At 51.9% G+C, this 21,293-nt stretch overlaps 7 protein-coding genes across 7 annotated transcripts; 4 read left to right on the top strand and 3 right to left on the bottom strand.

The window, feature by feature from the left end:
- Nucleotides 1–2,803: 2,803 nt before the first annotated feature.
- MAA_08117 (oxidoreductin) lies at nt 2,804–4,731 on the bottom strand (the record flags this gene model as incomplete). The annotated part of the gene is made up of 3 exons (XM_007826115.2): nt 2,804–2,921; nt 2,989–4,571; nt 4,639–4,731. The coding sequence occupies 3 exons, from the start codon at nt 4,729–4,731 to the stop codon at nt 2,804–2,806; spliced, it is 1,794 nt and encodes a 597-aa protein (XP_007824306.2).
- A 2,095-nt stretch (nt 4,732–6,826) lies between these two features.
- On the bottom strand, nt 6,827–7,354 carry MAA_08116 (cyclin-dependent kinase regulatory subunit; the record flags this gene model as incomplete). The annotated part of the gene is made up of 3 exons (XM_007826114.2): nt 6,827–6,889; nt 6,999–7,143; nt 7,251–7,354. The coding sequence occupies 3 exons, from the start codon at nt 7,352–7,354 to the stop codon at nt 6,827–6,829; spliced, it is 312 nt and encodes a 103-aa protein (XP_007824305.2).
- A 1,959-nt stretch (nt 7,355–9,313) lies between these two features.
- Nucleotides 9,314–10,290, bottom strand: MAA_08115 (putative protein family UPF0406; the record flags this gene model as incomplete). The annotated part of the gene is made up of 2 exons (XM_007826113.1): nt 9,314–9,990; nt 10,050–10,290. The coding sequence occupies 2 exons, from the start codon at nt 10,288–10,290 to the stop codon at nt 9,314–9,316; spliced, it is 918 nt and encodes a 305-aa protein (XP_007824304.1).
- Nucleotides 10,291–13,020: 2,730 nt separating this feature from the next.
- MAA_08114 (protein kinase) lies at nt 13,021–15,469 on the top strand (the record flags this gene model as incomplete). Its single annotated transcript, XM_007826112.1, has 3 exons — nt 13,021–13,122; nt 13,782–15,077; nt 15,131–15,469. 3 exons carry the CDS (start codon nt 13,021–13,023, stop codon nt 15,467–15,469), a joined length of 1,737 nt encoding a protein of 578 aa, XP_007824303.1.
- Nucleotides 15,470–16,118: 649 nt separating this feature from the next.
- Nucleotides 16,119–17,023, top strand: MAA_08113 (phosphotransferase; the record flags this gene model as incomplete). The annotated part of the gene is made up of 2 exons (XM_007826111.2): nt 16,119–16,740; nt 16,794–17,023. 2 exons carry the CDS (start codon nt 16,119–16,121, stop codon nt 17,021–17,023), a joined length of 852 nt encoding a protein of 283 aa, XP_007824302.2.
- An 807-nt stretch (nt 17,024–17,830) lies between these two features.
- Nucleotides 17,831–18,791, top strand: MAA_11324 (uncharacterized protein; the record flags this gene model as incomplete). The annotated part of the gene is made up of 2 exons (XM_011413312.1): nt 17,831–17,996; nt 18,061–18,791. 2 exons carry the CDS (start codon nt 17,831–17,833, stop codon nt 18,789–18,791), a joined length of 897 nt encoding a protein of 298 aa, XP_011411614.1.
- A 323-nt stretch (nt 18,792–19,114) lies between these two features.
- On the top strand, nt 19,115–20,770 carry MAA_08112 (beta-lactamase family protein; the record flags this gene model as incomplete). Its single annotated transcript, XM_007826110.1, has 1 exon — nt 19,115–20,770. The coding sequence occupies one exon, from the start codon at nt 19,115–19,117 to the stop codon at nt 20,768–20,770; it is 1,656 nt and encodes a 551-aa protein (XP_007824301.1).
- Nucleotides 20,771–21,293: the final 523 nt, after the last annotated feature.

Genomic DNA, 21,293 nt, shown 5'->3' on the forward strand with positions numbered 1-21,293 from the left:
CTGGTTCAAATTGTCCGACTCTCGTGTCTTTCTCGCCCTAGATGTTCCCCAGTGCTCCATGTTTCGTTCGACTCCAGTAGTGGCGGTAGTGGTAGTAGATGGGTAAATTCATAACATTGAATTGCTTACGTAGTATGGAGCGCCTCGCTGCTTAGCCTTCCTCAACTGTAACCTTTGCTAGAATACATACCAGACTGACTACCAAGGTTAATTACAAGGATGAAAGGGTGAAGAGAAGAGAACACTTACCCCAAACCACACCCCCAGCTTTTTGGGGGTGGATTTGTTCGATAAAAATGCAACTCTACATGGTACGTGATAACAAGCAGAGGCCGACAGCATGATTTCAGGGCTGTCCGTAAAAGGAGTTCAAATGTGAGACATTTCTGGCGGAAACGCATTGACCTAACTCGTCAATAGCAAAAGAAGGCGGGCAAGGCTGCCCTGGTTTTCAACATGATAACTGGCCGGTTCACCTGGCCGTGTAGCGTCTGGTGATGGGACCGGATCATCAAATAAGGATTTGATTTGATGGCTCCAGATGTCAAGTGCTGCCACCTTCATCCACTGGACTCGTCAACTTGGCTGTGCCCTCCATCCAGGGCCTCCCGCGCACCAAGGGTGCAATTGACCCCCAGGTGCCGCCGCTTCCCGACCTCCGAGACCCGACATGACCATCTGCAATACGTTCTGGACCCTTGAATATCAGGCGGCGGGGTATACATACAACCAATACTCCGTATCAAGATTCCGCCTCCCAATATTTTTACTGGCCTTGACACGAAGAGAGGTCTCCGAATCTGCGGAACTTGGGTACGTACCTTGTACATCCCCTAAGAGCAGCGAAGGCGGCAGTGAGGTCTGGTCTACGTAGCACTGTGAGAATCCACAAAAAGCCCCTGTCGACAGCCGGTGACCTCGAGTGAGTGGCATTGTAATAACCACGTATCCCTTTGACTGGGGTAAGGTCCAACTAAGGTATCGGGCCCACCTTTCTACGATACCTAGCAGGTACTTTTCTACTGCGTTATAATTCCAGGGATGTTATGTAGCGCTTTATAGCCTCGGGAATTATAAGTACTTATATTGTCATACTATTTCCTCGTAGATCTTTGTACCTTTTATTTTGATTTTTTTGATTGGTCAGAATCCCTGCAGGGTACAAAACTTGGACCTCACCGCAGTCAAAGGGATCAGGCCTGTTAATGTCCGGCCGCGATCAATTGATGCGTCTCGCGTAGCGCTTGATACTTGATACTAGATAGAAAAAGCAAGGCGTCATCCGGCCCTCCAGTCCGTCCTCCTCTGATCCATCTTTTACGTCAACTAGTATATATGCCACGTCCAACCCAAGCTCACATGTAGACTTGAGGCCCTCACTCCCTCTGTTTCTATTCCCCAAAATTCCTTTTTTAATTTATTTCTGCCAGTTACACACTTCACAGGCGCAAAGCACATCATATCCCCAAAATCAAAAAAAAAAAAAAAAAAAAAAAGGAAGAAAAAAAGGCAGCCCCATGGCCATCAGCACCGAAACAACTCTGGCCATCGTGGCCCTGCTCCTCGCCGTGCCCCAAGCCCTCGTCATACTATGGGGCTGGAGACGTTGCCGGCTGGGACGCCGACGGCGGCGCACGTCTGACATGTCCGATGGTAATTTCAGTCCCTTAAGAAAAGAAACATAGCCAACCTGTGCTGCAAAGAAACATGACGGTGGAACCATACTGATTAGTCTTGTTCAATCGTTGTAGAAGGACCCTTGATTCCACTGTCCCACGTTCCATCCACTCCACGTGCATTAGAAGCCGACGCGGGCCGATCAATGTCATGGACGAGTCCACAAAGCACACAGGCACCCCTGTCCATATCCCCACACCCGACGACTACCGTTATGGCTCCCGTCTCAGCCGCCTACCACAACGCTCCCTTCACTGTCGCGCCACAACAAGATCACCCCGCTGCCGGCCGGCTCGTCTCGCTCTCGACATACCAATTCATAAGCATCCCAGCCTCGTAAGTGCGGCAACATTGCGTGCGGGCAAACATGGAGTCTCTTACGGGAATCGCATCCAATGGGAATTGAGGAATAAGTAAGTACATTCGTGCGCACCTACCTTCGGTAGTCTATTTTTATTGTAGAAGTATTATTAATGGTTCTCAGTACTTTAATAGCGACGTTTGCAGCCAAGAACAGGTAGAAATACTTGATTTACGCTCTGGAGTAGATGCATGCAAAAGCTGCACCTTGCCGCACTTAAAGGAAGCGCAGCCGCCAAATGCACCAAACAAAATGCCGGTCCGCCGAACCTTTTTACAAACCACAAATACAAATAAAGTGGGTGGGAACGGGGGGAAATTCATTATAATCCCTTGCCTGGTGGTGCTCAAGGTGCACGGCATCGAAAACGGAGGTTGATCACGGCTCGACGCCGTCCCTCATGTCGATGAACAGCCACTTGCCCCGAGCAAAACCATCGCTATTTTACCATAGAGGGACTTTGAGGAGGACGCAATGCAAGATGTCGCGACCCACCCAATGCAAAACTATCGTTATTTTACCATAGAAGGACTTCGAGGAGGATACAGCTCCCAAGAGCACGTCCCCGATATAGAAGACGGCTAGGGTGTGCTTTCACAGCCCTGGTAGACTCTTGGCAGGGGTCGACGGTTGCATATGGATAGATCCGGCATTTACGAATGCCCATTCTCAAAGTGTATATAGTCATTCCTGTAATAATTTTTGCAAAAAAGAAAAAAAACCGATGCAATGCTGATTCAAAACGCCAAAGATGCCAACCTATTCTTACAGCTCCGTCTTCTTGTCTTTCGGCGCCCATCTATAATCGACCAAGCCGGGTCCTGGCTGCAAACCGAGAAAGTAGAGCCAAAGACGATGGGCCTCCGTCACTGCAATGCGATATCTGAAACAGAACACGTTAGCATGTGGAAACCTCAAGTCCATAGAAAACGGCCATGTCTTAAACGTACATTAGAATCGAGCCGTGCAGCCACCCGTGAAGAACCACCTTGACAGATTGCCGAATAAGCGCAGTCTCGTGTGCCCACTGGTCCCGAAACGAACTGCTCTTGGGCCCACGCCGCTTCATATCTTCCAGTTCACGCCACAGGTAGGATGGGTCGTAGTCCTCTTCCTCGGTGCCCTCCTCATTGACCTTCTCATCTTCAACTGCGGCAGATTCGGTTGCCGCCGCTGGCTTGTGGCCGCTTTCCGCATCCACCATTTGCCTAAATTTCCCAACGGCTCGCATCGATGAGCTCAGTCGCGCATACGTGTTGAAGAGGGCGACAAGTTCCGTTCTCTTGAGGACGGGGATTTTGTTGCTGTGGTTGTCGGACTCGAAGAGTATCTTGAGCGCTGTGCCGTATCCGTTGGTTTGTATCTTGCCCCAGAGCCTGCACTTGTCGCACCCAACACAGTCCATGAGCCGGCTGACGTTGCGGAATCGATTGCGGAAATCCTCCTTAAGGGATGGGCCCTCGCCATTGACAAACATGAGGCTCTCGTCGAAGATTTGAGGGATACTCGCTGCCTGCTTTGCCACCTCGGACACCTTGACGCGAGTGACCAAGTCCTCGGTCGGGTCGCCCGTGCAGAATGTGTAGTCGGGTCCGGCCAGTTCTGGGCCGAGCTTGGCTACAGCCCTGGTGACAAGCGCGTAGTTGAAGTAGAGGTTGCTGATTCGGTCAGAGAATCCGTGCAAACGGTCCTTGTAGCACTGCAGATTGGGCTGCCATTCTCCAGTGGTCTGGTTCAGAAAGTCCCAGCAAAGATGAGCGCTGATACTCGCGTGCATGCCGGACATGACTCGGTAAAAGACTCTCTTCTCCAGGCATTCATCGTCAACTTCGTACCCGGTGCTGGCAACAAAGGGAGTGTTGGGGTGCTGCAGACGTTGTGCCTCAAGCTGGGCTTGCCGTCCTGCAGCATCCATAACTTGCTTGAAGCCCAGAGCGGCCGGATTGTAATTGTAGGACATGCCGAGATTTGCAGAATGCGAAAACGAACTCTTCTGAAAGCAATTTTCGCGATACACAGCATCCCACACCTGTTTGGAGCCCTCTCCACCGTATCCGGTGAAGCGCTCGGGATTTCGAAGCAAGCTGACATAGTCGCCTTTGGATGAAGCGCTCTCGTCTTCAATAACACAGTAATCTCGTTCATCGCACTCGTCGTCGTACTCAACTACACAGCTTTCACCCACGTTTTCACCCAGTTCTCCCTGCAACGGTCTTTGCGGATGTTGCTTGCGCTCTTGCTTGCCAGGGTGCTTCGCAAGGGGTCCCTCCAACTTTGACAGCTCCTTCGCCCTCCACACTTCAGGTATATCCTCTTCGTTATCGAGCGTCTCGACGGCACATCCTATGTTGCCGCAGAATCCATTTGAGTCGTCCCAGAAAGGACACTTTTTGTTGAAGAGATTAAGGCGGTAGTATGAGAAGAAGTCGGTGGTTCGCGTGAGGTCGTCAAGGGCAGGTTTAACCCGGTCATTCAGATTCTCGAGGGTTGAATATGAGGCGCACGCATCTTGAACAATAGACTTTGGGGAAATCTGTCAAGTGAAGCTGTTAGAAAAGGCCTCGGCGGGCGCAACGACTTTCATCCAAGGAACGACGTACAGCACAATTGCTTTCACTCCCTGCAGCGCAAGTTCCAGGCGATGCCCAGAGCGCAAAGACGGATAGATAGAATAGCCTGCTTGCAGACTTCATCATGACTTGGCAATCGACGAGAACAAGCTTCCGGAAAGAAGAGCGTGTGGTTTCTCGTTCTTGTAGAGTTGTAACTGGGCGACGCGGTGGTTCGAGAAGGCGACGAAAAGACCAGTTCCTGCGCACCCAAGCGACAGTTATCTTATCGACAGCGCGCCACCAGACTAGGTGGCTTGAACGAAGGCACAAATCCGGGCTCGCCGACAAGGTATTGAGTTTAGAACCGCCTCAAATTTAAGGAAAGGACAAACTCTAGAAACGCGGTTTCTCGCAAACGGAAAACAATATATACGGGCCAAGGGATACAGAAACCTAGGGCACAATGGAATGATATGAAGATGCCACGCTGTCTGATGATGATCAATCAAGGCCAGACTAATCAAAACTTGGCTTCGAACTGCGGAGCCTGCGGAGCGGGATGGAACCACTTATTCACACAAGGCAGACGTCTGTGGAGAGGAGCGCCAGTGCTCAAGCAAGCATCGGGCGGGAAGGCGAAGATCCGATAAAATTCAATCAAAGAAAGAGTGATGCGCAAAGAAAAAGGAAGAAAAAAAATTAGTAGATGTCCGATTCATATCATTCACGAAACGGGTGGGCATGCGGACCAAAATGGAAGTGACGATGTGGCCTCTTGTTTGTTCTCCGCCGCGACAGGTGTCCAGTTGTTTTCATTTTGGCAAGCGCCTCCCTGCATTCCTTCCAATTCGTCCCATCATCATCTCACCTCCTCCCGTACCCGCTCAGCGCTGTGCTGCAACGTCTCCAATGTCATGCCACGGCCAAGGTGTCAGTGACTTTCCGGCACTCGACCTGATTGGGTGTAGAATCGATATCTGGGACCATCTGGGCTGTTGTCCAACTGTTGCGGCTGCGCATAACATTTCATCCACCATTGCGACGCGCATAATGGAGCCGATTATATCTGTCCTTTACATCATGCGACTGGCTTGGCTTTTGCCGCAGCAGCTCTTATTTCCATGCATTGTGCCTAGGATATACGGGCTTGGTGCGATTGCCCGTCGTCACGAGGCTACCCTCTGTGCGGGCAATGAGCCGGACAATAGAGTTGAAAGTACCAGACACTAGTAATACTTCGTACTTTAGTCGGTCGTGGCGTGACAGCCACGCAGTAGTGGGACCACCACAACATTCGGTTCCTGGGCAATCCCGGAATTATTCTGTCGTTTCAAGTTGAGGGTCAATATATGTTCTAGACACAATGCACGTCATCAAACATCAGGCGAAATGACTCAGCTTTACTTCGGGCATTTTTATGGCATAGAACGAGTCTGACTCATGCTGCCAACTTCGTCCTATGTCTGATGATGCCAAGCTAAATCCAATCGCGAGTGGCTCCAGGGTAGCAAGAATGAGGTACGGCATACACAAACCTGCAGTCGCGGCGAGCGAAGCACGTTCACAATCACGCTCAACAAACCTAAACTAGTTGACTTATTAATCAATTCCGTCTACATTCTAACTACCCACCAACTCCCGCGTGCTACTTGCGAAGCTACTGCCTCGCAACGTACAATGGCAAACGCATATGAACCCTGGTAAGAGCAAAAAAACTTCCCCAAGCTGGCGCGGCAACACCTGAATCTCTAGAAAACCAACAAAAAGCAATCTCCAAATAAAACTCACTTCGTGTCCATTGCCATGTAGCAAATATCTGGCACGCCCCGAGGAGCCCCAACGCATCTAATCCGCGGCCCCAAAACATCCAATGAGGCGTCATCAATTGAGGAGCGACGGCAAGCACGCCATGAAGAGAAAAAAAATGCGGAATGCCAGTGTGAGGGCAAAGCGTTCTCGACCGTGGTGTATTGATATTTCTATCAACCCAAATATCGTAAAGTGCAGACCGTAATATCGTGAGAGGGCATGAATCAAGCGCCGCACATGCAGCAAGCACCGACGGCGGTGGAAGTGGCGGAATTGAGACTATCGTACATGAGGTTTCAAGCTGAAATAAAAAAAGATGAATCGCTCACTGAGGCGCTTGGTAGTTGAGAGGACGTCTGCATCGGCACCTGTTAGCTCTGGGGAACAAGCCCAGGCCGATTCCGGTCCATGTGTACACAAAGGTGACTTACTTGAACAGCAGAATATGGGGCTCGGGCTCGTGGACCTCGTAATGTTCCCAGCCGAGACTCTGTGGTAGTGGTCAATGATTGGTTCCTCCGAAACATTTGTTTGTTCGTTTCCCGCCCAGAAAAGGAAGCCAGGGCCTCAAAGGCAGACAGGGGGGAAACAGCGCGTACCTGGGTAATACCAATCGCTCGCCATTCCTCCTCCCACAAAAGCTTCAGAGTTCCCTTGGAGGTGTCGTGATAGTCCTTGGGAATGGCCTTGAGCATTGCTTTGGGTAGTTGCACGTGTCGGTACTCGTATTCGCTGTCAGAGTATCTAGAAGGAGAAAGAAAACACGCCTAGGTCAGCATTTGGATTGCGTTACCCCCAGCAACACCAGCTAACGGCGGTGAAGCACCCATGTTCAAGGCCGGAAAATTTACCTGGCGGAATAGTGAATTGAGTCAATGTACTCGTCGAGTCGCGCCCGTTCGGCATCTGACAAGGACCGAGGGACCTTGTTCCGGCGGCTCATGTCGATATCCATGTCGTCTATGGCGCGTCGGCGTAGGCAACGGCGGTTTGTTGACTCGACTGGTGAAGCGACTGGTTGACCTTTGCCGCGCAGCTGATGCGACGGGCTTGATGGAAATGCGTGTTGCTCTCACCACTTGGGCCGGCGGAGAGGTCGATTGTCTCCCCAGATTTTTGGGATTGGAAAATATTTGGAGGGGAAGAAAGCTCTTGAGCACGACTGGCGCGTGAAGGGCCAATGCGTCTGGTCCAAGTTGTGGTGCGGGGAGGGAGGGGAGGGACTCGGAGGGAGGGGCGGATGGCCACTCTCTAGTGGATTGTGGGATTGATGGATTTGGGATTTTCCAAGATGCGATGTGCTTGCCGGAGGGATTGAGTCGATGGTGGCGAGCTGTTGCGGGTGCTCCTGGCGCCAATATATAGCAATTTCGCGCGTCTGGGCACGCAGGACAAAGGGCCAGAAGACAAGCCGCTCAACGGTTGAAGAAAGTTGCCCAGAGGTGGGATGAAAAAGGCACGGTCAGGTGTGTGGAGGGGCCAGCAGCAGCAGGCGGCCAGGATTAAGGAACCGAAAGTCGGGGCGGAACGGTTTAGTGTGGGCACGCATCACGCCGATCTCAAAAACATGACAACAAGACTGGAAAAACATGCAAGGACGTCGAGTGGTTGCTGTGAACACGCTTGTGCAGTGACGTCTACCGGTCAATGGCAGGCTGGGCCGAGCTTGCGCAGAGCCCCAGCCCTGACAGGACGTTGAGGGCGTTGGACGCGGCCTCTGAAGGTTGAAGCCGTGCAAGTGCAAGAACCACAACCACAGCGCGCCCTGCATGTTGCTTTCAATGTTGTTTCATGCACGCACTCTGCACACTTGCGGCACAGAGGTCCAAATACTACTTACTGCACAGTGACGTGAAAACTTGCAATGCCGTCTTCCGGAGACCACATTTTTTCCATGTTGCATACATGCACAACCAAGAACGGCGCGTGGGCCATTCAGTCCAACCTTCTAAAGTTGTTAAAGCTTCCAGTCATGTAGTTACTTGTGCTCGGCGCGTCAACAGCTACGAGCACCTGGGAAGCGTTGATTGGCTCGCTCAGGCGTTGGCACAAGTGCAAGATTAATGCACCACAACCTCGCCTTCGAGGTAGGCAGGATAAAATATTCTTCTTCGGACAGGACGACCACATATTTGGTTGTCCGTAGTATCAAGTTCTTGGCCCTCAGCGCTGAAGTGTCTGGTGTATGCTTGGGTAGTACAGAGAGAGTACTAGTAGTAGCGAATCATTAATCGCCTGCAGGTCTCACTATCCTGGGAATCACGAACTGTCGATCGGAGCCCTCGCCCCAGGAGGAGCGCACTTTTCTGTGTGACGTGACAATAAAAAGCCGGCACAGAAAGAATGAACAAAGCCACAAAACCAATGACAGAATTCTGGTCCTTTGAACTGCAAATTTTACACTCTGACTCGTGCTTGACATGTATATTCACAAATAAGAACCCGGCAGCCAAGCTTGCGGGGCCTTATCTCAGCGGTAGAGAGCCCGATTCCAGTCCTTGGAGATTCCGGGAGGTCGTCCGTTCGATCCGGGCAGGCCTCAACCCGACTTTTTAGTGTGTTGGTTGACCAGTGTGCATAAGCCAGCCTTGCATGATGCTCATTGTGCGAGAAGCCTTTGTTTTTTTTGCTTCATATCTCTTTTGCTCTCTTTTGCGTCCACATGCCGTGTGGCGTTGTCAAGGGGTACATAAACACTAGGTCGATGCAGTGGGTTCCTCAAGGCTGGTGGTAGCCGGCCATTGAAAACAGACTGTACGAACTAGTCTTTGAGTTGAAACTGCCTTTGTCGCGAATCATCAGATCGTATACGTCGTCCAGGCCTCGGAACCTGATGAAAAAAAAAACACGCTTCCTAATGCTTTGTTGAGCTTCACCATTCTATACCAACTCTTCTGTTACATCCCTGCGTTGTTCACGACCCGTATAGCGAATCCGCAAAATCGTCGTCCTCCTTTGTCTTCGCATTCCCCAGTAAGGGTATATGTGTGACCACATTGCCAATCTTGGCCTTTACCCCATCCACCTTGACATTCCAGGCGTGAATATCCTCAAATTCCTTGTCTCGAAATAACTTCAGCGCTCCAAGGCGCGTTTCTTCATCGGGCGCCCCCAGGGTCCAGCCAATGGAGATGTGAAACGCCGTATCCGCAGACTCCCCTTGTGTCTGTTCATAGAGAGGAGGCTGATCAAAATGCGCTGCTACCGTGTTGCACCTCGTCAGTAGCATCATGAGCTCCGGATTGGTCGACGCCCGCAAGTGCTTGGAATCGTCATTGGCGTCCGTAGGAGCAATGCGTACGACGAAAAATGTCCGATCCGAGTCTGGGGATTTGTACCACGCCAAGCCAGCGGGCTTCACTGAGAACACGCCCGTCCCACAACTGCGAATGCTGTGCTTGACTTTGGTGAGGTAGTCGTCCTTGATGGACGTGGGTAAGCTGAGCGGTCGCGAGAGGCTAATGTGCAGAGGCAGGTCTGTGCCAAGATCGCTGTTGAGAAAGGTGTGAAGCTGGATGTCGTCTCCCAACTCTTGCTGGGTCTTTTTAATGAGCGCATCGAGCGTGTCGTGCTGCACTTCAGTCGGATGCCCTACCCGCGCAGTCAGTATACATGCAACCCACAGTTGGTTCATTCGAGAAAAGGCGCACATTCGATGTACAGATGTGTGGGCCAGTTGCCGGCCACATGGGGATTGAGCCTCGTCCGCCCCTGATGCAAGCTCGGGTCGTCTACTACACTTTGTCGGACTGTTGACGCATATAGGTCATAGAAAGCTTCAGGCAGCGGGGGCATCTTGGAGTCCGAGACATGCTCTTGGCCTTTTAGGCGCTTCTTTGGCGGTGCTGGAGCTTCATCGTCGGAGGACGATGAGTAGTCGACCAGACCCATCACCGATGAATGATGGCCCTGGTTGCAGGTCCACAGCCGTCAACGGCGCGCTTGTCCGTTGAACCTGGCCCAGTAGAGGGTTGCGCCTAATGATCTTGTGCATACATTGTTGGACTGAAATCGGACTGCTCAAGGCGCAAGACAAGGCGGGCAGTGTGTTGATGAACTCCTCATTCGTGTCGAAGCAGAGTTGGTCGTTTGTTCCCGGATGTGGGTCTGCGGTGAGTGACTGGGTGGGTACCTGCCGCCAAGACAAGGAGTCGATGACAAGATGAAGAAATACAAGTCAACCAGATATAGTACCTTTGGCCTAGGGAAAGGCCTTGGTTCAATGGAAGCTTGAAGTAATACATTCAAATTTATTTGCATGTCTTCAAAACAGATGACGATCGACACGGGGATCCTGCGTACCTGGGTACTTGATGTGATTAAGGTTACACACATTGAATTCGAGCTCTATGATCTATCAAGCAAAGAAAAGAAAAGAAAAGAAAAGGAAAGGAAAACTGAATGGCAGTCAAATTTGCGGGACGAGATTCGACTCTAGGAGCTCAGCCGCGTGTCCTGCATATTTGTCCACAGGCCAGATCATCTTTCTCATATGTTGAATTCTATTAGTTGTCAGCCAGAGATTGGATTCATTATTGGAGATCAATACACCAACATAGGAATACCACCAATTGCATCACATAATGATCAGGCACGTGCCTACATCACCACTTCACATCGGGCCCGTCGTTTTCGTATCGCGCAGTGGCCGTTGTGAACGTTTTAAGAACGGACCAGACTTGTCCATATTATTCAATCTATCTAGCTAGAAATTCAGGACTATTTCTACAGATCTGAAGGGTAATTGAAGAGCAAATTGTATAGTTGCTCTGCCAAGAGCCTCCTATCATTAATATTAGTTTCTTGCAAAGCAGCCCTGATCATGCGTGCGCCTCCCTACGTGGTGACATCGAAAAAGCATCCTCGCAACTCCGCACAGAGCATAAATCCACCGATGTAATCCAACACGGTGCATTATCGACGATTTGGGGGGACAATTCTCAGTCTACTGCATAGGGCATATCGCTAGTTCCTCAGCATCAAGGTACAGATCTTGGAGAAAAAAGTCTCACTGCCAAACAACAACAACAACAACAATAACACCACCAAGAAGAATCCCATGCACGCAACAGTTTTAAGTTCACAGTGACATGTAGCAAGCTTTCTCGTGAATGGTGATGACGGCTTCGGGAATCTGGCCATACCCTTTTGGCCTGCGAGGTTGCTGTGCTCGACAGTGGTGGTTAGACAATGGTCCGAGTGGGCACTGTAGCATCAGGCACCATGGCAACATCCTGTTCTTAAGCTTCAACATTGAGTGTCGTAAAAGGGTAGGTCGAGGCACGGGAGGACGGGCATGTCGCTTAGCTAACTTAGGGCTACCACGTGCGCACAAAAACCAGCACCAATTTTGAACGCCATCTGGCCAGTCGAGATATGCCCTTCATCTGCTGCCCAACGTGAAAAAAGTGTAAATAGAAATAAATATCAAATTTTGCCCTAGTCACACATTTTGTTCTGTTTTTAACCTCGGGCAAGACATGGTCCACAAATGAACTTACATGCATGTGACATGGATGCGCCGCGCCTGCGTCTATCGCGGCCGCCGGCGGGCGACACAGTGCCGGAGAACATAGCTTGCCCGACAGTCTCATGGTTGGGTTGTATTCCTCCCTTGGTTCTCCGTACCTTGGACGCCAAATACATACACTGGGCCAGATCTGGTCACCGCCATACTCAACGGCAAGTCTTGTTGGCTACATGTAGACTTTGAATGACTTGAGAAGTTAGCGCGGAAATATCCATGAGACTTGCACATGTGGGCTTGGCAAGGGTTCGGCGTCCCGCTGTCACCCTTGGTAACCCTTGGATGGGCGCTTGTCATGTCTCACCTGACCTTCTTGTTGGAGTTCCCCGCGCTTGCGTAGCTTTGTGGTGGGGACATCCGAGGGGTGGATGCCGGGGGGTTTGCGAGGTTGTAGATGGGACATTGGGAGTTTTGGCGAGACTGTTTTGGAGAGGGAAGACTTTTTGAACGGTTGCTGTGGCCGCGCCGTGGGAGCGCTTTTGATCATTCTCCCATAACAATCGGAGAAAGTCATGTTCCAAATCCCCACTGCACAACAAGTTGGGACATCCCACATGGACCACCAAGACCTGACTGAAGATTGCGGCTGTTTCCCCACAACATGTCACTAAAGTCCCGCTCGGCGCCATGCCGCTCTGCCACCATGCCACCGCCAGTGCCGCCTCCGCGATGCACATGAACCCTCCGTCCATGCTCTCCTTCCAAAGTACCTAAGTTTGGTGGAGGCGCTGGTGGTAGCAAAGGTAGCTGCACGAGCACCCTTGATGTGTCTGTACCTCGGGATTTTGGACGCTTGGGCTGGACATGGCTGGCGAGTAAGCTTTGTGGATAGAGGCTAGTAGTCCACGGCATTGTGCGTATCTGATAGTATTAAAAGGAGACTGATGTTTGGATTCCTCTCCGTCACTCATTTGTCGCCCTTTCTCTTGCTGTGTGTTACGGCCGGTTCAGTCGATCCCCTTTCTACTTGTTGACTGAGTTGAACTGCAGACAAACAGGGCGCTTCGTTTCGACCACCAAAACCAGCAGCACGCCTCAACATCTGAAAAGAGAGTCAGATCTCTCTTCCGTCACTTTACCATCGCGCCGGCAACATGGGTATCGAGACCCTGCTCCGTAAAGGGGGCAGGAAAGAAGGAGCTTCCAGGGCCCGCAAAGATGCGGACGAGTACGGGCCGTCCTATGACAAGCAATGGGTAAGGTCGAGTTCATTTCGTCGTCGTTGTCCGCTGCTCACAGGAGGGCCTACCGCTGGGGATATGGGGACATGCCGGCTCTGGGTCGGCGGCAAGTGCCGCAGAGAGAGCGTCGGCAGTCCGAGAGATGCTGTCTGGCAGACATGGCTGCTGTGCAGTCTCCAAGTTGGCGCGTCGCGTCGCTGACCGTGGCCCACCCGGGCTTGCGATGATGATGCATGCCGTGGTCGTCATCAATGCTCAGCCATGGCGCCGAGACCGGGATTAGTCAACGTCCCAAGGGTTGATGCATCATGCATCATGGATCTGCCACATGGAACCGATGGACGGATGGACCCTGCACGCCGGGTTGCGTCACCAGCGAAACAGACAGACGAGAAACAGTCTTGACGGGAGGAAAAGACGGAAGCGTTGCTCGGTGGGGACCCTTGGCAAATCGTGTCTCGACGTGTCCGTCATCGCACTTGCCATGATTGTTGCTTTCAAAAGCAATGGTCGCTTACGTACACGACCAATCGCGGGCTGGGCACGGCAGACTTGACATGTCCTGGTCTTCATCACCTCACTTTCATTTAATGTCTTCTTTTCTGTCATTGTGCATCACACTGCCATCTTTGCCAACTTTCTCCTCCACCCTTGTCCGTATATGCTAACGATAGCGACGACGACAGGCCCATAAATATCTTCTGGAACCCTTGACTGCGCCTGAACCCAACCAAGAGACCGGCCTTGGCAGCTCCCACGTCAACCCATACATCACTGCGGCCAAGGAGAGGCTCGAGGCCCAGACTGCTGCTGCTACCTCTGCTGCGTCTGCTGCATCACCACCGCCTTCCCCTGCGCCAAAGAAGAAGGAGAACAGGCCAAAGCCTTGGCTCTTGAAAGACTTGCCAGGCATCCCGGCGTACTGGCCCTCGACCAGCGCTACGCCTCATCAACCATATCCCACCCCTCCATCTTCGGCCAGCCCCACTCGTCGCAGCTTCGACGTCTTTCCGTCCAGCCCGTTTGCGACGTCATATCAGTCACGCCAATCCAGCGAATCGTCCCACCTCTCCAGCCATCGAAAGGGCTCCCAGCAATCGACACGAGTGTGGTCTGAAACTATTTCTACCGCTGCCTTGACACGCCAATCCAGCGAATCGTCCCGCCTCTCCAGCCATCGAAAGGGCTCCCAGCGATTCACACGAGTGTGGTCTGAAACTATTTCTATCGCTGCCTTGACAACTTCTTCCGCCGTCACCCCTCCTACGTCTCCGTCACAACGCAACAGCACAAGCTCCGCCGGCGACAACAACAACGCCCTTTGCAAAAACAACACTCACTCTCCACCCCAGTGTCAACCGCGCTACGCCCGCCTTTCTGCCCATACCTCATCGACTACGTGGGGCCGTCAGTCCTATCCGGAGTATCCGCGCAACCAGCTTGACAAAGCCCGTCGAATCCGTCAGAACGCCAGCGATTCTACTGACTCTAATAAGAAGAAGTATAACAGCAATCGTAAATCCAGTTCGGAAGCTCGACTTGCTGAGCGATTTCCTGGAGACATGTCTCACCGTCCTCTTGACATGATTAAACGCGAGGCAAGGGCTGCCGAGCGCCCTCATCGCCATCGCAAGCGCATCTCAGAGACGGACACAATTGACGCCCTCGACACAATTGGTGGCGCCTACCACCATGGCGGTCCCTACGATGCGACTCTGCGTAGCCGTAACCTTAACAAAAAGTACTCACCCGTCGCGGCTGTTCAAGACTCCAACATGGAGGCCATTCGTGCCACACCCCGAGAGAATATCATGGATTCATTGATAAAACACGTTCCCCTCCAAGGCACCGCCTCCATTCCCAGCGGCGCGAGAGACATGAGGGGCCGAATCATGTACTATGAAGAAGGTGCCGATTTGATGCGAGAGCCTGATGCCGCGGGGGGCGCGTACAAGCGATGGGATGGTATTGTCAGTCGGATTTCTACATCGATGAGCGAGTAAAAAGCTAACGTTGTAGGTAGCAATACCACCCAGACGATCTCAAAGGCAAGGGTGAACCATCCTTCACGCTGGAGCGCGACATGAAGAAGGGAAGACGCCATCGACATCACTTGAGCGAGGCGGATGCATTCGAGATGGCACCTGGCACCAACAGATTCTCCAGGTGGGCGGCAAGTCACCAGCGCAGCGTCAGTCAGCATTCTGCTGAGGCCTTGTCCAGCGGCGTTACGTACAAGAATAACCCAGATGGGGACTTGCGCCGAGCTCACTCTACCGGCAACAAGCTGAGCGACGGGCTTAAGCGGCGCTTTGGCAGCATACGGCGGAAGAAGGACATGCCATCCGCGGCAGTCTCATGAATCGTTTAACTCTTTTCTTTTTCTGTATTTTTCCTTTGTTTTTTTATGTTTTGGCTCGTGGCGTATATTTATATAGAGACATCTCTATATTGGCATCTGGCTGTTTCTGGACAAGGGCTGATACACTTCAATTTGACTCGGGCAAGGGTTGGACGGCAGCAAGGCTCAGCGCATCAGGACATTCTGTGTACCGGCTACCTAATTACATAGGCAATAGAGTTATACCCAGCGAAGTCCAACTTCTGCCGTGTTGTCGCAAGTGTATTCACTTGACCGTTGACTTGGACCGGCAGTGTGCGACCGTTGTATAAGATGCCTTGGTTCGTATGTTAGTTTCAACGATGAGGCCAGGCACTATATACTTGGTCGCGGATTCTTGTCTGAATCTGTAATACTCTGCACGTCGTGTAAATTTGAATCTGACGCAAGGGAGTGTAGCATTCGGCCAGGAACCCCAGGGTAGCCGACCACTGCCGAGGCACCGATTGGGCACAGCATTATAATATATTATCCTCAAACTCGAATACTTTGCCCAAACCACACCACACCACAAATCACGCGCGCCTATATATTTGCCTAACAAGAAAAGAAAGTCGGTACGTTTTTCCAACCCAACCCCCTCCCTCCAAAAAAAGAAGACATCGATCAAATGTCGGCCGCCAACCCGCCCCGCCCGTCGCGCAGCCTCCAAGGCAAGGTGGCCATCGTCACGGGCGCCGGCAGCCGCGGCGAGACCATCGGCAACGGGCGCGCCATCGCGCTCCTGCTCGCCGAGGACGGGGCCAAGGTGGTCTGCGTGGACCGCGAGGAGGCGCTCGCGCAGCGGACGGCGGAGCTGGTGCTCGCGGAGAACGAGGGGGCGTCGGCGCTGGCGGTGGCGGCGGACGTGTCGTCGGCCGAGGAGTGCGCGCGGGTCGTGGACGCGGCGCTGCGCCTGTTTGGGCGGGTGGACGTGCTGGTGAACGGCGTCGGGGTGCTGGGGCCCCCGGGCACGGCGGTCGACGTGGACGCGGCGCGGTGGGCGAGGGGCCTCGAGGTCAATGTCACGAGCATGATGCTCATGGCCAAGTATGCGGTGCCGGCGATGCGGGATAATGAGCCTGAGGCCGGGGTGCGCGGGAGCATTGTGAATCTGGGGTCGGTGGCGGGCCTGCGCGGCGGCACGCCGAGTCTGTTGTATCCGACGAGTAAGTGCGCCGTGGTGAATATGACGAGGGCTATGGCGGCGCACCATGCTAAGGATGGGGTGAGGGTGAATTGCGTTTGTCCTGGTGAGACTTTACTTTAGTTTGTATCTTGGGGGAGTCCTGTGCTGACTTTGTAGGGATGTTGTATACGCCCATGGTGTATGATGCCGAGGGGGGCATGTCGGCCGAGGTGAGGGAGGCGAGGAGGCGGAGGAGTCTGTTGCAGACCGAGGGGAATGCGTGGGATTGTGCTGGACCGGTGCGGTTTTTGGCCGGTGGTGAGGCGAGGTGGATTACGGGGACGGTTTTGACGGTCGATGCTGGGGCGACTTGTGCTCTGGCTGTGAGTATGCCTGATGGCGAGTAGGTGACGAGGAGGCATGAGTTGTGGTTTGTATATGCGGCGTGAAGTCGAATGTGGCTGTGGGGGGTGTTTTGCTTGGGAGACTCGAGGGTTGCGGAAAAGAAACTGCACATGTGACCAATTGACGGGTTGGAGTGAGCCGGTGGCAGTTTTCTGCAAGAGGGTTTTATTGCGTGTTGGCTGAAAGATATATGCACTTGACGTTACTGTAAGTTTGAACACGTTCAAGATTTTTGTATTTTGATAGGTTTCTGGCCGACTACTTAGTAGACTGCAACTTTGAAAGAGACCCTTTTATTGATAATGTTGGAGCTCTTCCTTTAGAATCTTTCCGGAATCGCGCTGAATTCGATAGCCTACTGTCTCCTAGATCTGTAGTTGGTCTATAAAATGTCGATATTTATGTTTTAATGAAATCGCAGATATATGTATCTTACCAATAACAGCTCTCTCGACTTACATAGAAGTTGCCACTAGTACTACTAGTACAGCGAACCCACTATTTACTTTTTCAAGCTATCGGCTTTTTTAAACCAATTAGGTACGGTGCAACACGTGATAAGTTGAAATCGAATCCAGGTGAGTGGAAATAGAAGTACCTTCTACCCAAGCCTTACTTTGTACTCTTGTTATTTCGTTTCGACTGCTTCATCCTCTGAGTCACCGGGCCTTCTGAAATGAGCGCGCTCGATTAAACAACTGTGATTTCTGCGACTGCCCCGCACTTATATTCTCTGCCATGTTTCCTCACATCTCAAAACACTAACCTGTTGCTTCGCACGCCGCTTAATTGTGTCCCGTACGGTCATGATGCAAAATACGTCCCGTCCAAATATAGCGGCGCATGCCGTGTCGCGTTCACGCGGCAAACGGCCGGGCGAGTCCCTCTACCGTGTCAAACTTAGAGAGAGAAGAATTGCCAATGGTCAAGCAAGATCTTCTGATGAGTCTGAGTCTGACGAGGAGCATGAACCAGGTTGGTTCGACCACAGGGCCTTTTGGTACATAGCTGCGGCCAACTGACTTAGCATGCGCATTAGATGCTGTGATATTGCATCAGTTGTTCCATCGCAAGGTCGTCCACCGCTCTGACGGCGTTGTCGTAAAGTCGGGGAAGCGTCTAGCCGTTGGCGAGGCTGAGGCAATGAGAGTCGCCAGGAAGGCAGGCCTCCCAGTTCCCCATGTCCATCAGGCCAAGACATTTCCCGACGGCAAAAGCGAGATCCACATGGACTATGTTCAAGGCGAGTCCCTTGACAAGCTGTGGCCGACCATGTCGGTGGAGGAAAAGAGAGACGTATGCCGCCAGCTCCGCGAGATTCTGGAGCAGATGAGATCTACTGCTCCTCCCAGTGAGCTTATTGGTGCTTGTGATGGCACGGAAATCCGGGATACTAGAGTTCTCAATACCTACCATCACCCTCCTTGTCGCGATGAAGAAATGTTCAATGGTTTTCTGCTGTCCAGTCTGTTTAAAATTACGCCCGAGGCGGTTCGAGAGGCGCTTTCCCTGCACTTGCGAACCGACCACCGCATCGTCCTCTCGCACTGCGACCTCGCCCCCAGAAACATCTTGGTTCAGGACGGGAAGATCACGGGACTGGTAGACTGGGAAGACGGTGGATGGTACCCTGAATACTGGGATTATGTCAAGTTCTTCCAGCGTCCTGCTACTACGGACTGGAAACAATACGCAAAGGACATTTTCCCAAAGCTGTATCACGACGAACTGGTTGCGTACACGGCTATATCTAGATGGCAAGATTCTTAGTTACGACCCTTTGACGAGAATGCTTATTCTCTTTTCAAGCCAGTAGCGAACATTGTCCAGAGAATGGCATCAATTGATGCCATTGGCCGACTACGGGCGGGACAACCGGTCAGTGCTCTCTTTGTCCAGCCAGGGCAGGATTGCACATTGCTTCACACAACCGGCATCTGTGGTAAGAAAATGGGCAAAAAAAGAGCAGTCGTATAGTTTGTCTTCCTCTTCCCGCTGAACTCTCAACATTGTGAATCACTCAATATTTTGCAATCTATCCCATCCGTTCCCCTTCAACATTAACACCGTCATATCGAATTCCACAACCGACAATGGAGCACGACAGTGGGATGAAGCTGAGGCGCAATCTAGAAGCCCAAGAAGCCCTCATATCGAAAATATGCCGCATTGCCGGCGCTCCAGGGCTCTCAATCAGTGTCCTTCACCGCGGGACTGAAGTCTACTCCCACCACGTTGGACATGCCAGCGTGAAAGATGGCAAGCTCCCAGATGGAGACACAATTTACTTTATTGGATCAATGACGAAAGCGATGGTGTCGGCTCTGGTGGGCATCTTGGTACAAGATGGAACTCTCGACTGGAAGGCGCCAGTATCTCACATCTTGCCAGAGCTGGCCCACGCATTTGACGGCAGAGGAAGTGAAATCACTCTGATTGATCTAATGTCCCATAGAATCGGCATGGCTCGAGCAGATGCCCTTTGGTTACAATGTGCCGGCAACATTCTCCTCTCCAAGTCCGAGGCGCTCGATGCGTGGATCTCCCAGCCAACAGTCCGAGCTTTCCGCGCCGACTTTCTCTATTCCAATTTTGCATTCGAGGCGGTTGGACGAATTATCGAAAAGTCAACTGGCAAAACTCTCGGCGCTAATCTCCAAGAAAAAATCTTTGGACCGCTAGGCATGACGCGCACTTGTCTTGATGACGAATTTTCAAAAGATCCCAACGCAGCCAAGGCTTACTTTCCTCTCAAAGACGGCACACCAGTCGAGGTTCCTGTTCCCACCATCTCCGACAAGACCATCATGGCTGCCTCGGGAGGAGTGCGCAGTTGTACGAATGATCTGGCGCGCTTCTACAAAAATCTAATGCATGCCGCAAATGACCAGTTCAACCACCAGCGTACGAGCACGCCTGGCTCGCCCTTTAAGCAGCTGTCTACAATCTGGAGTCCGCATAACCAGCTTCCCGTGCACTCCATGCGCGAAACATCTTACGCACTAGCATGGGCTCGCACACAACTCCCATCACCTCTTGGGTCCTTCAACTATAATAAGCATCTTGTCCCCGCTATGCCTGTGATTGGCCGTGGGCTCTCGTCTCGACTGGTGGTTTATCACGGAGGAAGCATGCAGGGATTCACGTCGGCCGTGTACCTGCTTCCCGAGACCGAGACGGCTGTATTTGCTTTGCAGAATTCATCCGCCCTGTGTGATGCCTGCGACTGGGTGCCGCAGATGCTGGTGCAAACTATTCTCTCGGGATCGCCACAGAGCGATATTGATTTTGTGCAGCTGGCGACAGTCTCGGCGGCTAGAGGTGCAACGCTCGCTGATGAGGTTGAGGAGAAGTTACAGCGTTCGCAAGAAAAGGGGACAAATTCCCGGCCATTGAAGGAGTATGTAGGCAGATTCTGGCATAGATCCAAGAGCTTCCGCATAGACGTCACTGTTGATAGTGACGAAACGTTGAGGATGTGTTTTCAAGGCATGCCTAGCGAGACTTATAGTCTTCGACATCTTCACCACGATGTTTTTGTGTGGAATGAACCTCATGATGTGACTGCGAGGCGTGGGAGATTTCAGACGCGTCCTGTGGAATCTTACAGGATTAGATTTGGATCGACTAGTCAGGGTGGAGTTATTGACCGGCTGTATTGGTTATATGATGAGACTCATGCCGAGCCCGGCTTGTTTAGAAGAGAAGGGGGCGCGCAGCTAGCAGGTGATTTCGAGATGCCAAACTAGTTGGCTGTCTGTATGCGATGGAGAGCTATCAATGGCTAAATGGTACAATCAAACTGATGTTTCCATATTTCTATTTGCAAACCAACCAGTCTATTGAGGTTAGTTGCATGGGGATGGGATCTCAATAGTTGTGACAAGGGTTCAATATGAAGGCTTGGAGCAAAAAGGGCTCAATTCAATAATAATCTCGTAGGATGTCAAAGGTCCTGAGTTGCTACGAGAAAGGAAGAGAAGGGTGACCAGCTTATATACATGAAAGGAACGCCCGGGCCTAGGGTCCTTGCCCGGGCACGTGTTCCAGCTGTGTAACTAACAAGTCCTGTATCGGCGAAGCCCCTTTGTTGGGCTTCGCGATCTGTTGGGCCTTTTCCGTGTAACAATAGTACATTAGTCTTTGGACCGGAGTGTTTAGACTTACTCTCGTTTTTCTTAACTAGAGATGATAATATCCGTGAAGTTGTTACCTGCTCATGAGAAATGCGCTCTTCTTAAGGTCTTTGGTCATGCTAATACTGGTGGTTTT

Source organism: Metarhizium robertsii (assembly GCF_000187425.2).
Source record: "Metarhizium robertsii ARSEF 23 chromosome Unknown MAA_Scf_6, whole genome shotgun sequence".
NCBI classification, from domain to species: domain Eukaryota; kingdom Fungi; phylum Ascomycota; class Sordariomycetes; order Hypocreales; family Clavicipitaceae; genus Metarhizium; species Metarhizium robertsii.